The sequence below is a fragment of the Heterodontus francisci genome, chromosome 13 (assembly GCF_036365525.1).
Source record: "Heterodontus francisci isolate sHetFra1 chromosome 13, sHetFra1.hap1, whole genome shotgun sequence".
In the NCBI taxonomy this organism is placed as follows: Eukaryota; Metazoa; Chordata; class Chondrichthyes; order Heterodontiformes; family Heterodontidae; genus Heterodontus; species Heterodontus francisci.
This window is the reverse complement of record NC_090383.1, coordinates 6078575-6094539: the sequence shown is the minus strand read 5'-3', so window position 1 is coordinate 6094539 and position 15965 is coordinate 6078575. Positions and strand designations below refer to the sequence as shown.

General features: G+C 46.3%; 1 protein-coding gene across 3 annotated transcripts in view; it reads left to right on the top strand.

Moving 5' to 3' along the window:
* LOC137376202 (uncharacterized) overlaps positions 1-15965 on the top strand; it is a 175401-nt gene that overhangs the window by 16934 nt on the left and 142502 nt on the right. For all 3 annotated transcript variants that reach the window (XM_068044301.1, XM_068044300.1, XM_068044299.1), the window contains one exon: positions 12691-12788. In XM_068044301.1, coding sequence (XP_067900402.1) covers positions 12691-12788 — 98 coding nt within the window. The remainder of the gene's footprint in view (positions 1-12690; positions 12789-15965) is intronic.

Here is a 15965-nt window from a genome sequence, read left to right as displayed (position 1 = left end):
CTCAGAGACTAGAGAGATCCTTGTCCCGAAGCAGACTGTAGTTATTAAAGGAACTTCAGCACAGCATAAACAAGTTTAAAATACAAAGGTTAAACAGTGAATGAGCCATTGATTATACCAACAGACTAATGCCATAAACTTCTGAGGCAATCAAACTTGAATGGTCTTGCTAGGCACTTGAGCTGTCCCTCCCACCCTGTCTCATTCTTCTCCCCATCCTCCCACTCTTCCCTCACCATCTCCCTTCCTCATTCCCCACATACCCTCTCACTCTTGCTTCTCCTCCTTCTCATCCTCTCCTCTACTGCCTCCATCCTCCCTTCTCTCCCTCTCCTCCTCCCCTCCGTCCCCTTCTCCCTGTCCGCTTTGCTCCTTTTTTACCTCTCCCTTCCCCCTCCTCCCCTCACCTGCATCCTCCAACCTAGATCCTTTCTCTATCACCTGCCTTGATCGAATTATTCTCACAACCTCTCTAGCCCTTCTGAGCCTAAAGACTGGTCCTGGTCTCAACTCCCCATGAGCAACACCATGGGCTGAATTTTATCAGTCCTCTGACGTTGGGGGTCCTGGTGGGAGGGCCCTGGAAAATCCTTCTGGGAGAGGCCCACCTTGGGCCTTGATGCCCGGAAGGCTCCGCCACATTTTATTGCCGGTGGTGAGGCCACGGGGCGGCAACCCCTCCCCAAACGCTGCTTGGCGGCGGAGCCTTAATCTACATATGCTAATGAAATTAAAATGAATGAATAAACACTTACTTGGTAGAGACAGCTGTCCCACGCCGATATTCTGGCTGGTGGACAGAACTCCCGTGCCTTCGGATCGTCATTCGGATGTCTGAGGCGTGACACTGGTGGGGAGGGGGGAGGAGTGAAATTCTCAGGGTGGGGGTGGGGAGCAGGGAGAACTACTCTTATTGGTTGTGGGGATGATGGGGGAAGGGGTTGAGGGTCAAAGGTGCTGAAGATAGCGGGAGGGGGGAGCTCAGAATATCAAAAGGTGCTTTTTTGGGGGGATATGTCAACTTATTAAATGAGGACTCAGTGGGTGATGGGAGAGGGGATTCAAAGATAAATTAAAAACATTTCTGCACTTTTTATTAAAACGGGACCTTTAAAAATGTAAATGAAACTGAAGGGCCTGAAGCCCTTTAAAAATGGCGCCAGCACCTGCGTGGTGGCACCAGCCACTGTTGCTGGTGACGGAGTGCCCTCCCCCTCTATGTCATCGGGGCTGAGCGCTCCACCCCCTCCATGCTAATGTGCCACCGCACGTAATATCGCAGCATTTCCGCGGGGCTTGTGTCTTGCATGCGCCCTGCGCTTTTTCAAGCTGAGCCTTTAAAATTCAGCCCCGTGAGTGACCATAGTCAGTGAAGCATCTGTACAACTTAATTATGAGCAAATAAGTGACTATTGTCACCTCGTGATTCTTGAAACAACAGCATGATCTGACCAGAGGAAGCATATTTATGCATATATATATATATATATATCTAAGCATGAAGTATCACTGACCATTTGAAAGCTGTCGCTAAAAAATAGCAAAGTTGTCAGCAAATTGTCTTTCAAGTGTTTGCCCTGCTGACGTACTGATTTTTTTCTGTGCTCAGCAAACATTCCATTTCACTGCATTAACAAAGTGACTGATATTTGTAAAATAAACAAAGGCTGGTTCCCAGAAAATACATCCAACCGAATAGGTCACATTAGCTGGTCTTGTCAGGCCATCTCTCTAATTAGCCCACTTCTGTGCTTTGGTTTGGGTACACCTCATCTGTTGAACGCTATCAATGTGACCTGAAGTGTTTAAACATGCTCAAACACGTTGAAAGAGCCAAATGTTTGCTCTCTCTGTTTGCACTTTCTAGCTGCAGTTAACCATCTTAAAGCCAGCTTTATATGTTTTCCTTTATTTTGCAGGATGTGGGTGATTTTCAGTTACCGTATGGACTGCATATATGCAGAAAGGTGGAAAAAAATAGAGACATCTGTGGCAGAAGTAGGACAAAATAACAAAATGTACAGGAGCAATCAGAGACTGATACAGCACAGAAGGTGGCCATTCAGCCCATCGTGCCTGTGCTGGCTCTTTGAAAGAGCTATCTAATTAGTCCCACTCCCCCGCTCTTTCGCCATAGCCCTACAAATTTTTCCCAGAACCTTCGCCTTTAGCCTGCTCTCTGGTGGAAAGGTCACGCCTTTATCCAGCATTAAAGATTGAGTGGTCACTGTATCTGTGCTTCCACCGCCCTTTCAGGGAGAGTGTTTCAGATCCCAATAACTCACCGCATTAAAAAAAATTCTCCTCATCTTGCATCTGGTTCTTTTGCCAATGACCTTAAACCATTCAATCCGATCATGGCAGCTCTGCCCCTCGATACTGTTTACCCATCTTGGTCCCATTTCCCTTAATACCCTCACCCAATAAAAAAATCAATCAATATTAATCCGGAAATTTCCACCTGACCTTGCCTCAACAGCTTTTTGTGGGGGAGAGCGAGGCTTGAACCCATGACTTTCTGATCAGAGTGCTACCTGCTGAGCCATGACTGATGCAGGTAATAAAGCAGAAGACCCAGCTAAAGTACGATTATTAGAAATTTAGCCTGGGTTTATAGCTATTTTTCTGTCCCCTATTTGTTTTCTCCCTCACTCTTTAGTTGCCCCACTAAAAGGCTTATATAGCTCTATTGGCACAGTAAGTATAATCATCATCACATCTAAAATGGGTTGCTTGCTTCTATCTTGACTGTACAGACCCTTGCTGTCCGAAGGTGATTCTAACTTTCTGTTCGCAAGAGAAGACAGTCCATAGTGCAAGCAATGGGTGGGAGGGGCGGGGGTCAGTTCACCCTTTCTCACCTCCAACAGGGGTGAAGCCCTGTAGATGCTGGGAGGAGAGGTATTAGTGAGAGTTGGTGGGAGGAGAGCAGACACAATGGCAGGATTGCTGGGCCATTCCGCTGCTCTTCCATCCCATGCAACTGTTCCCCGTGCGACTGGAAGCAAACTGGATCATGATGCCTTCAATTTCACTTGTACTGAAAGCAACTTTGAACTCAGCCCCTTGAGAACCCATTCGAACTACTCTTCCTCTTTTCTCCTGTGATGTTCTAGAAATATCAGAGCACGTGCCACAACTCGATCCCCCCTTCTCAAGCACCCAGAAGAATAGTGGCGCAGTGGTTAGCACCGCAGCCTCACAGCTCCAGGGACCCGGGTTCGCTTCTGGGTACTGCCTGTGTGGAGTTTGCAAGTTCTCCCTGTGACTGTGTGGGTTTTCGCCAGGTGCTCCGGTTTCCTCCCACATGCCAAAGACTTGCAGGTGATAGGTAAATTGGCCATTATAAATTGCCCCTAGTGTAGGTATGTGGTAGGGAATATGGGATTACTGTAGGGTTAGTATAAATGGGTGGTTCTTGGTCGGCACAGACTCGGTAGGCTGAAGGGCCTGTTTCAGTGCTGTATCTCTAAATAAATAAATATCTCCTGCAAGTAATTTGACAATTCGGGCAGAGGGAAGTGCACAGGGCCACATGCAAAGTACTAAAAGGCCAAGAAACATTGTGGACGGAAGATAAGGGAAGTCCCTGCTGAACAGAGGGTCAGGAGACATTACTGCTTAGTTAAGAATTCCCTCAAATATAAAAGATTAAAGGGTGATCTAATTGAGGTGTTTCAGATGATTAAAATTGATAGGGTAGATAGAGAGAATTATTTCCTCTGGTGGTGGGGGTGGGGGGGAGGTGTCCAGAACAAAGGGGTATAACCTTACATTTAGAGCCAGGCTATTTAGGGGTGATGTCAGGAAGCATTTTTTCACACAAAGGGGAGTGGAAATCTGGAACACTTTCTCCTAACAAGCTGTTGAGGTTGGGGGTCAGTTGAAAATGTTGAAACTGGGATTGATATGTTTTTGCTAAACAAGGGTATTAAGAGTTATGGAGCCAAGATGGGTGGATGGAGTTGAGATACAGAGCAGCCATGATCTAACTGAATGACAGATCAGGCTTGAGATGATTCCTCCTGTTTGCATGTTCCTATGTAAGGGTGTTTGATCTGTATATTGCCCAGTTCACAGCCCTTTGCCTTACTCTTGGTTGACTGTCTCTGGCCCGGGTTTGTGAGGGGACAGGAAGAGCTCCAGCTCCAGTTCCAGTTGGTTCCTCTTGCACAGCCAGTGGTGGAAAAAGGAAAAAAAAAAGGTTAGGTTCTGAGAAGCAGAATTCATGTCAGTTTGAGTAAAAGGAGTGTCACATGATCTACAGCAGGATGCAAAGCAGAACGTCATTGCCAACCTGAAGCTGTCACCTGCCTTCCTAACTTCCCATCCCTCCAAACCCTCTCCAGGATTTGCAGCTTTTCTTCCTCAGATGTGGGTGAGAGGGTAGACAGTTAGGAGTCTTCTTCAGTCTTCAAAATAAATGCAAAAGACAAGACATACCAAGAGTTGAAGTAAAGCTCAGGTGTCCGTGTGAAGCCTGTGATGCCAATTGAATGTCCCAATTATTGGCTTCCATGTGAGGATTTTTCCAGCTGATTGCTGTGAGTGAAAGTGTGCTCCCAGATGGGGACTAGGGGATGAAAGGGACACTGTGCTGTACTACCTCCTGGGCAGTAATTGGCAACTAATTCAACTTTCAAGTAGTGTCAGGGGAGGTCACTGAAAACAGATTCCAGTACTTAATGCAGTGTGGTCTTGGATGGTGTTGTTCTCTCTTATTACCTCGCCTAACTTAGGACAGTTATTAACTTTCTCCTGCATCGAATTGCTCTGAATGGGATTTTCTCATCAACATTGTCTGCCTTGGTTGCCTTCTTCCACTATTTCTGAGTCGCTGTTTATGGTAATATACAGCTTATCATTCTCGGTCTGACTTCATCTGACAGCACTTCAGCTGCTGTCTTTGAGGACTTTAGGCGCTGCCTGAGTTCCTGCAGACCTCATATACATTCTCTCAAAAGAAAATATTGAGGCCTGCTGAAAAATGATTGTCTGCTTCTCCTTTCAGCTGTCTTCAGCCTCCAATAACACACTCGTTTCCAACCCTAATGGGTGAGTTCTCAATGTGTATTGTTCCTGATGCTCAGAGCACAGCCAAAGCATTAAATTGAGGCTTTCCCAGAAACTGGGGCAGGGTCAGCCAATCTGACACCAGGCTGGTATGATTTGCCCTCTGCCCGACTTCCACTTTAAATCTAAAGCTTAAATTCCACCATGAAGGATGTGAAGGCCTTAGAGAGGGTGCAGAAGAGATTTACTAGAATGGTTCCAGAGATGAGGAACTTCAGTTATGTGGATGGATTGGAGAAGCTGGGGTTGTTCTCCTTAGAGAAGAGAAGGTTGTGAGGAGATTTAATAGAAGTGTTCAAAATCATGAGGGTGTCTGGACAAACAGGGAGAAACTGTTCCCATTGGCGGAAGAGTCGAGAGCCAGAGGCAGGTTGCAGTTGAGGATTTCAAAAGGAAAGTAGATAAGTACATGAAGGGTATAAATTTGCAGGGTGACGGGGATAGGGCGGGGGAGTGGAACTAGCTAAATTGATCTTGCAGGGAGCTGGTATGGGCTCAACAGGTCAAATGGCCTCCTTTTGTGCTGAAATCATTCTATGATACAAAAATCTACCCCAATTGGTTGTGCTTAGTATTTTGACTCAAAACCATTTTCTAATGGTCAGTTAGAAACAGCTTGAATTGAGATCCTTTCAAAATTATTCACAGGAAACCAGCTGAAAGGAACGATACAGGCATTGATTTTTTTTTTGTAAGCGCAAAAATCCAATAAAGTAGTACTTTCCTAATCAATATCAACATCTTCACATTGATTCATGGGCTGACTGATAGAACTCAACAACATGGTAGAAAAGAATATCGCTTTGTCCAGCTAAACAATTTATGCAACTGGTTAAATCTAAAGCAGCGTTAAAATGTTTCTCTTATGATTCACATAAGGGACCTCATCTGGCTTTTAATAAAAAGCTCTTGATCTCTGTGGATCTCTGTGCTTTCTATGTGAATAAGGTGACGGTTGAGAAGTTGCACCTCGGGAGGGACATATTGCCCTTGGAGGAGGTGCAACACAGATTCAGCAGCATGATACCGGGGTTCCAATGGTTAAGTTAGGAGGACAGGTTGCATAGACTAGGTTTGTATTCCCTCAAGTTTAAGGGGTGATCTAATTGAGGTGTTTAAGATGATTAAAGGAGTTAATGGGGTAGTTAGAGAGAAACTGGGCTGAATATTCCCGAGCCTTCAGCGACGGGCTGGGAAGCAGTAGGTGTTGGAACATCACGATAACAGGCGATGGGACAGAACCCGATGTCTTTACATCACAACCGGAATTCTGAAGCGCGGCCAGCATGGTGGGAAAACCTTGTGCTCAGATGCAGCGGGAAGGTAATTAACCCTGTTAACTAAATTGACTGCAATCTTTTACCGAGGTTTTCAAATTTTACAAAGCATGCACAGGAACCACGGGGCTTCAGGGCCTTGCCAGGTATTGTTGTGGTATTGCTTTAAGGGGCCTATCTAAAACAGGTGTCCATCACCAGACAGGATGTGATGTACAGATCTCTAGACAGTTATTGAAAGCAGCCACAGAGACAAGAGGAGCTACCCTACCTTCCCAGTATTGCTGTATATAAGTTACGAATCTTCAATAAAAGAACCCATGTTTTAGATTCTCCGATCTTGTCTGTATGATTGCCGTGCTTGTGTCAAGAAAGAGGAAATGCAGCAGGTATAAGAAGGCGGTGAGTTAGCAGGTCAGTGCTTGCTCCAGACAGCAGCCACCATGAACGCTAGCATAGCTTGGAAAGGAGGGTGGAACAGTGTGGGCATTGGCAGTGGCTGTTGGGGGCAGGGGCAAGCTTGCCAGCACATCAGGGGAAATTTGCTACAGTGCCATCTTGGAAGTGGCACTTGTGTGAATAAAGCGGTGGGGGGAGGTGAGAGGCCCTGGAGTCTAAGTTCAGCTATCGGCCTTGGGCCTCATTCACTCTGGCTTCGGGACCTCCAGTGATGAGGAGCATCAGAGAGGGAGAGAGCAGCCACTACAGGGGGCGAGGCAGCAGCAACCTGACGGCCAACAGGAGCTTCAGCCTCAGAGGGGGTGGGGAAGCATGAGGAGGAAGCAGAGGGGCACGTAACTAGCCTCATGTGCGCAGAAGAGGATACCCACCATGGAGGATCTACCATCTAAGGATCAGGTACCTACAAATGTCGGAGCAGCAGTGTTGCTAAAGACGTTGCCTCTCCAGAGCTGTGTGCCTTGATGGAGGACGAGCTGAGCCCGATGGGAAGTGGTGGCTATCCTGTGCCAGTGGCACTGAAGGTCACTGTGGCGTTGAATTTCTATGCCTCAGGATCAATCCAAGGATCCACTGGAGATGTGTGTGGGATCTCCCAGTTTGTAGTTCACCAATGCATCAAAATGGCCACCAATGCCATCTTGAAGAGGGCCAGCCAATACGTGTGGTTTCGTACCGATCCGGGCAGTCAGGCTAAGAAAGCCATTGGATTTGGGGCCATCGCTGGATGCCCCCGGGTACAGGGTGTCATTGACTGCACTCATGTGGCCAAAAAGGCTCCTACAGACCAGCCAGACACCTTCATCAAAAGGAAGGGCTTCCACTTGCTCAATGTACACTTGGTTTGTGACCACCGCAAACAGTTCCTGCAGGTGTGTGCACGGTTCCTGGGAAGCAGCCATGACGCCTACATACTAAGGCAGTCCCAGGTGCCAGACATTTTCAGGCTCCCCGCGTGCCTTCAAGGATGGATACTGGGCGATGAGGGCTACCCACTGAAGATGTGGCTACTGTCGCCTGTGAGGAACCCAAGCACTGATGCAGAGGAGTGGTACCACACCTGCCTGGGACAACCTGAGCAAGCATCGAGCAGGTCATAGGGTTCTGAAGATGTGGTTCAGGTGCCAAGATTGATCTGGAGGTGCCCTTCAGTATGCTCCAGCAAGAGTCTCGTGTATTGTGGTGGTGTGCTGTGCTCTGCACAACCAGCGTCTAGAGAGGGTAGAGGCTTTAACCAACGATGAGAATATGAAGGAAGATGCTGGCCAGGTGCAGCATTGTGAAGAACACCAGGAACCACAGGCAAGGTGCAATGAGATATGCATAAGGGAATCACGGGATACTCTAATACACGCACTTTTCAGATGATCCTTACTAACAGATCCATGCAATCCAATAAAGGTACAGCTTTCTGCAGCTCTGTTGCTGTTTCCTTCATTGTTCTAAACACGTCCCAGCATTCAGTGAGACATCGCACTGCGGCATGGGGAATGCATCGACCTCACGTGCTGTGGTCCCTCCCGTCACAGCCTTTTAGGGAGTCAGGGATCTCCTGAGGGACCAGTGGCCCACAAGGAATCTAAGGATTCCTCTTGCCTTGCCACATTCCATATCTATTGGGGAACAAAAAAATTGCAAGGCAGCATGCTTTAACAAAATATTAACCCATGACCCCTGAGTGCAGCTTGGTGCTCTTCTTAAATCTCTTCTACTTTGAGCTGCTCCTCAGCTGAGGTGAAGGCTGGCTGCTAACCTTGGTACCCTGTGGCTGGCCAAAAAGCACTTTATCATCTCTCCCCCACCCCACCCCCCGAAGTGATCCTCCTGTTTTTTAGCCTCTAAGTTTCACGAGCCAGGATCTCCGTCCCTTTAAAGACGGGGATCCTGCCTTCAAGAGCTGCCGGTCAATCACAGGGCTGGCAGCTCAACAGTATCGTCAGCGCCACCGGGAGCTGGTACTGCAGAGGCCTGGGACCCAGTCCCAGCACTGGAACCCCGAACCAGAGGTAGATGAGGTGAGGTCGCCGGGGCCAGTCTGGAAGGCCTCAGCAAGGTGGGGCTTGGGGGTCGTCTTGCAGGGCAGGGGGAGAGGGATCCTGGGCGGTAAACCGCTTCCTGGTGGGGGTCCTCTGTGGGCCACAGAGGAGGGAGCCTCCCCCCAAGCCCGCAGGGAGTCCACCTCATGTTACAAGGCCTCCCCACCTCCCCCTCCCCCCACCCCCTGTTGCTGGTAAGATCCCAGTGGCGTGGGAAGAGGCCCTTAATTGGTCATTAATAGGCCACGTAAGGGCCTCAATTGACCTCAGGGTAGGAAGGCCGTCATCGGCCAATCCCACCCCCCGGGAAGATCGTTTGGTGATGGGGAAGTGACGAGGAGGTGATAGGCCCTCCGTCCTGTCACCACCATCCCCCCCAGTCACTCCCCCACCCCTCCCCCCCACCCCACCCATCGTGACACTCCATGCCCTCCCTGCCTCCAAACCCGCCTCAAGAGGGCCTGTAAAATCCAGCCTGAAATGTTTAAAAAGGATACAAGGAAACGGCAGGGAAATAGGGCCATGTAGGGCCTAGCTCTTGCTAGGAGGTGTATGAGTGTTGTTCAGGATAATTGTGTGTAATTGCCCTCCGTGTGTGAAAGGGTGTAGCCTAGATCCCACTTCCTTGACCTTAAAAACTGGGCCGGATTCGAGACTTTGCACAAGGGGAATTCTGGCAGTAAGCCCAGGTTCCTCACTGCAATGGACTTGTTATATATAATTTATGGACTTACTGGAAGAAAAATCAATGTTTTGTTAATCATAAAAAGCTGTCATGTACTCTAAGTAAAGAATTATGAGTTGCACATCTAAATTAATAAGTCATTATCACCGGAGTGGGGGTCAGAGTTATATGTCAGATTTTGCCATACATGAATCATTTGTATATCTCTTGGAAAGTGGTTCACCTTTTGCTAGTCACTTTATTGGCACACACTGCAGTATCGAACTTTGGAAAAATCCCTCTGCTCTGGATGCATAATAATCATTCATCTAACTGCAATCTGATTACTGTCAGTGATATTGAGATAGTTAGATCCTCTTCCTGTTCTTTTCAAGAGCTCGCACACTGAAGCTTTATTCGAGTCATGCACTAGAATAACAAATGTGGTCCTGAATATATCAGCAGAATGATTTAGCACAGAAGGAGACCCTTCAGCGCATCATGCCTGTGCTGGCTCTTTGAAAGAGCCATCCTGTTTGTCCCATTCCCTTGTTCGTTCCCCATAGCCCTGCAAATTTTTCCCTTCAAGTATTTATCCAATTCCCTTTTCAAAGTTATTGTTGAATCTGCTTCCACCTTTCTTTCAGACAGCGCATTCCAGACCACAACAACGTAAAATAAATTCTCCTCATCTACCCTCTGGTTCCTTTGCCAATTATCTTAAATCTGTGTCCTCCTGTCACTGGAAACCGTGGGCTGAATTTTATTGGCGTGCCGCCCATTGCGGAGGCACACTTTGAACTCGGCGGCCTTCAGGCGGGGAAGCGCCATCACTGAGTCCCGGGCTATTTCATGTGGCGGCTCATTTAAATGGAAGGGGGTGAAGCAGCCGCCTCTGATGAATGACATAGAGGGGGCGGCCGCTCCGTCCCCGGCAACGGCGTCCGGCGTCACCGTACAGGCGCCATTTCTTAAGGGCTTCAAGCCCTTAGCTTGTATTTGAATTTTTAAAGGTTTAACAGTGGTCACTTTATTAAAAAGAACAATAAAAGCTGGAGGCCCTTTCCCAACCCCCACAATGGTTTTTTTATTGGCTGATATGAATAAAATCTGGTTCAGTCCCAATCCGAACTTTCCCCACAACCTCTTCGCATTTGCCCTTCCATCCCTTCCCACAATCCGCACAGCCAATAACAATTGTTTTCCCGCTCCACCCCCGCCCCCATCGCCCTGATGATTTCAGTCCAACCCTTCCCCACCAGTGTCTTGCCTTGGAACCTGGAACAGAACTCCAAAGTGCGCGGGTTGTGGCTGGCGGCCGTAAGTTAATTAGCATTTTGTTTTCATTAATTGATATATTTAAATGAAGGCCCCGCCACTTGGCATTATGAGTCGTGGCGGGCCTCTCCCGCAAGAATTTTACAGGCCCCCCCACCACATCCCACGACATCGAAGGGGCTGGTAAAATTCAGCCCAGTTTCTCCTATTCCTCTATCAAAACCCTTTGTAATTTTAAACACCCATTTAAGTCTCCCTTTATCCTTCTCTGCTCTAAGGAGAACAATCCCAGCTTCTCCAGTCTCCCCACATAACTGAACTCCCTCATCCCTAGTACCATGCTAGTAAATCTCCTCTGCAACCTCTCAAAGCTTTAACATCTTCCTTAAAGTGTGGTGCCGAGAATTGGAGGCAACACCCCTGCTGGGGCCTAACCAGTGATTGATAAAGGTTTAGCGTAACTTCCTTGTTGTGCCTTGCTCTTTATGTGGGCAGCAGAGCCATATCTGGGCCATAAAGCAGCCTGGTCCACTATTTCTGACTGGAGTTAAGTTAGAGACTTGGCATAGATACATGACTATATGATTGAGGGAGTTGTATTTGGTTAGACAAACATTGTAAGCAACCTTGGAATAGCCATTGATTTAATGAAAGGAATTTTAACTCTTTGTCCTGCCAGGAACAGGGCTGCCCAGTAGCACATGGGAAAGCCAGAAGTTGGGGTTTCCCTGCACACTACGCGAGTGATGTCACTGACAGGTTCCCTGCCTGTGATTGACAGGCTTGGCTTCCAGTTGGAGAGGAGGCTGTAGGAACAGGTCGTTCCCAGGGTGGGGGTGGGGTTGGGGGGGGTCCAATCCGATCCTGGTGGAGGGTGGGCCCCTTCCTCGTGTAAGGGTCGGAAAGCAGAAGCCTGAGGGATCCAGGGCTGGGGAAGAGAGTGTGGTTAAGGATCAATCCTGAGGGATTGGAGGCTGTGAGGGACAGTGAGGGGGAGGGGTGCTCTGGGGTTGGAGACAAATTGGGGGGAGGGGTGGCACCTGGAGGCCTCACTGGGGTGATTGGAGGCCTGGTGATGAAGATTGGACGCCTGGGAGTTGAGGGAGAATGGAACCCTTGTAGGGGAGGTTGAAGGGGGTTTGGAAGGGTTGGAAGGGTTTTTCCGATCACTGGGGTTGGTGAAGCACGTCCCAAAATCCAGTAGATAAGTGGAAAGGCACTTACCTCCTGGATCCCTTTATCTGATGGGTTTTCCAAGGGTTTCAATTAGAAATCATTGAACTGATGCAAACTTACCCTTTTATACTATTAGTCTCGCTATAAAAAACACTTGAAAAATTTGTACCTCATTGAGTGTAATTGGGTTTTTAACACTGTACTAAACTCATAATTACTACTGAACAACCTCTCTGGCTCTGAAAAATTAATTTTGTGTTTGTGGAATGTCAAATTTCTCCATTATGATAAATTCCACATTCTTAAATTTAAAGATTGTTTATGATATTTAAACTTCTCCTCTAATCCCAAGTATATGTCCCAATCATTTATTTCACTCTGTGAAATGATATTAAAAAGTGAAGGATAATCAGTGCAATTTATGCCCTTAATTGCTGTCTGTGAGAATTCTTCAATGAGATTGGCTGCTTGCCCTGCTTGCTGATATCACTGTTGCTGGAGGCCTGGAGATCTTCCTGACTTGGCGCCAGATTCAAATTGACATCGGGAAAGGGGAAATCCACGCCGTAGCAATCCTGCACTTTTGTGGGTAGCTTTCTTTGGGGTCGGCAGCAAGCTCCATTGCTTTGCCATTGACACTGAAAGCCGGTCTGCAGAATCGCAGATCATTTTGAACTAGCTTTTCCATTTGGTGTGATGTATAATGAGCATTTATGTTCTTTTCCAGCCAAAGCTGAAGTCTGTCAGCCCAAAGGTGGAATTACAGCCTCACTATCACAATAAATCCCCTCTGCTAACTGCAGAGGAACTGAGGAAGCTGACAAGGTTGGTTATGATGCTTCTGCTCATTTAAAATGAAAGAAAACAGTTCAGCTAACATTAGATACTTTTCAACAAAGATTAAAAATGAAAAGGATGTGCATTCAAATGTTTAGCATTCAATAAATCAACTAAAATGTTTAGCTTGTAAAATAATGAATTAATTAAAATATTTAGCTTGTTAAACAACAACTTACATTGAGATAGCACCTTTAACGTAATAAAACATTCCTTCACAGGAGCATTATGAAATAAAACTGAATTAATTAAAATGTTTAGCTTTTAAAATAAGTTAAATGTTCAGTTTGTATGTTAAACAATAAGTAAGTTAATATATTTAGTGTGTAAAACGATCAATTAATTAAATGTTTAACCTGTATGTTAAACAATTGATGAATTGAAATATTTAGCTTGTAAAGTAATTGATACATTAGAATGATTCGCTGCAAAACAATCACAAAATTAAAATGCTTAGTTTGTATGTTAAACGATGAATTAATTAAATTTTTTAGCTAGTGAAACAATTAATAAATGCAAAATGGTTGGTTTGTGAAACAGTTAATAAATTAATATTATTTGTAGGTTAAACAATGAATTCAGAATTCAGAAATATGCAGTAAGCTAGGGGCTAAAAACAGTGAGGAAATTAACGATATTGATATCAGCCAAAAAAAGTACTGGAGAAACTTGAGGGACTAAAATCTGACAAGTCAAGGGACCAGATGGCCTACATGCTCGGGTTCTAAAAGAGACAGCTGCAAACATAGTGGTTGCGTTGGCTATGATTTTCCAGAATTCCTTAGATTCAGAAATGGACCTGTCATATTGGAAGTTGGCAGATACGCTGCTTTTCAAGAAAGGAGGTAGAGAGAAAACGAAGAACTACAAGCCAGTTAGCCTAACATCAGTCTTTGGGAAGATGCTGGAAACTATTATTAAAGAAATCTTAACATTGCACTTGAGAAAGCTCTGGCTGGTAAAAGTAGGGAAAATCCCAAGATATTCTATAAGTATATCAATGGGAAGAGGATAACCAGGGAAAGAGTAGGACCCATTAGGGACCAAGGGGGAAATCTGTGGGTGGAGCCAGAGGACATTGGTAGGGTGTTGAACGAATACTTCACATCTGTCTTCACCCAAGAAAATGAGGATGTAGATATGGAACTCAAAGAGAGAGACTGTGAGGTTCTTGAGCAAATTGTCATAGGGAGTGACAAGATATTGGAGGTTTTGGCAGGCTTAAAAGTGGACAAATCTCCAGGTCCAGATGATTTGTGTCCCAGGATGCTGTGGGAGGCGAGGGTGGAGATTGCAGGGGCTCTGACTCAAATTTTTAATTCCTCTCTGGCCACGGGGAGGAGGTGCCAGAGGACTGGAGAAAAGCTAATGTGGTCTATTTAAGAAAGGTTGTAGAGATAAGCCAGGGAACTACAAACCAGTGAGTCTCATGTCAGTGGTAGGGAAACTATTGGAGAAAATTCTGAAGGAGAGAATCTATCTCCAATTGGAGAGGCAAAATTTGATTAGGAATAGTCAGCATGGCTTTGTCAGAGGGAGGTCATGCCCAACAAATTTGATTGAATTTTTTGAGCATGTGACCAGGTGTGTAGATGAGGGTAGTGCAGTTGATGTAGTTTACATGGATTTCAGCAAAGCCTTTGACAAGGTCCCACATGGGAGACTTATCAAGAAAGCAAATGCACATCGGATACAGGGTAACTTGCTAAGGTGAATTCAAAATTGGCTTAGCTGTAGGAGACAGAGAGTGATGACAGACGGCTGTTTTAGTGACTGGAAGCCAGTGTCCAGTGGCGTACCACAGGGATCTGTGCTGGGTCCCCTATTGTTTGTCATTTATATAAACGACATAGATGACTATGTGGGGGGGTAGGATCAGTAAGTTCGCGGAGGACACATAGATTGGCCGAGTGGTTAACAGTGAGGTTGAGTGTCTTGGGTTACAGGAAGATATAGACGGGATGGTCAAATGGGCAGAAAAGTGGTAGATGGAATTTAACCCTGAAAAGTGTCAGGTGATACACTTTGGAAGGAGTAATGTGACACGGAAGAATTCAATGAATGGCTTGACACTGGGAAGTTCCGAGGAACAAAGGCACCTTGGCGTGTTTATCCAAAGATCTCTGAAGGCAGAAGGGCAGGTTAATAGGGTGGTGAAAAAGGCATATGGGACACTTGCCTTTATCAATCGAGGCATAGATTACAAAAGCAGGGAGGTCATGTTGGAGTTGTATAGAACTTTGGTAAGGCCACAGCTGGAGTACTGTGTGCAATTCTGGTCACCACATTATAGGAAGGATGTGATTGCACTGGAGGGGGTGCAGAGGCGATTCTCCAGGATGTTGCCTGGGATGGAACATTTAAGCTATGAAGAGAGGTTGGATAGGCTTGGGTTGTTTTCGCTGGAGCAGAGAAGACTGAGGGGTGACCTGATCGAGGTGTATAAGATTATGAGGGGCATGGACAGGGTGGATAGGGAGCAGCTGTTCCCCTTAGTTGAAGGGTCAGTTATGAGGGGACACAAGTTTAAGGTGAGGGGCAGGAGGTTTAAGGGGGATTTGAGGAAGACCTTTTTTACCCAGAGGGTGGTGTCGGTCTGGAAAGCACTGCCTGGGAGGGTGGTAAATGCGGGTTGCCTCACATACTTTAAAAAGTACCTGGATGGGCACTTGGCATGTCATAACATTCAAGGCTATGGGCCAAGTGCTGGCAAATGGGATTAGGTAGACAGGTCAGGTGTCTTTAATGCATCGGTGCAGACTCGATGGGCCAAAGGGCCTCTTCTGCACTGTATTATTCTGTGATTCTGTGAAAAGCATAGTATGATTAGAACAAATCAGCATGGTTTTACTAAAGGGAGATCCTGTTCGACAAATTTATTAGAGTTTTTTGAGGATGTGACTAGTAGGGTAGATAAAGGGGAACCTGTAGATGTAGTATACCTGGATTTTCAAAAGGCATTTGATAAGGTGCCACATAAAAAATTAATAGGCAAGATAAGGGCTCACAGTGTTGGGGGTAATATGTTAGTGTGAATAGAGGATTGGTTAACAGACAGGAAGCAGAGAGTGGGAATAAATGGGGCATTTTCAAATTTGCAGGCAGTGAATAGTGGGGTGTTGCAAGGATCAGTGCTGGGGCCTCAGCTATTTACAATCTATATTA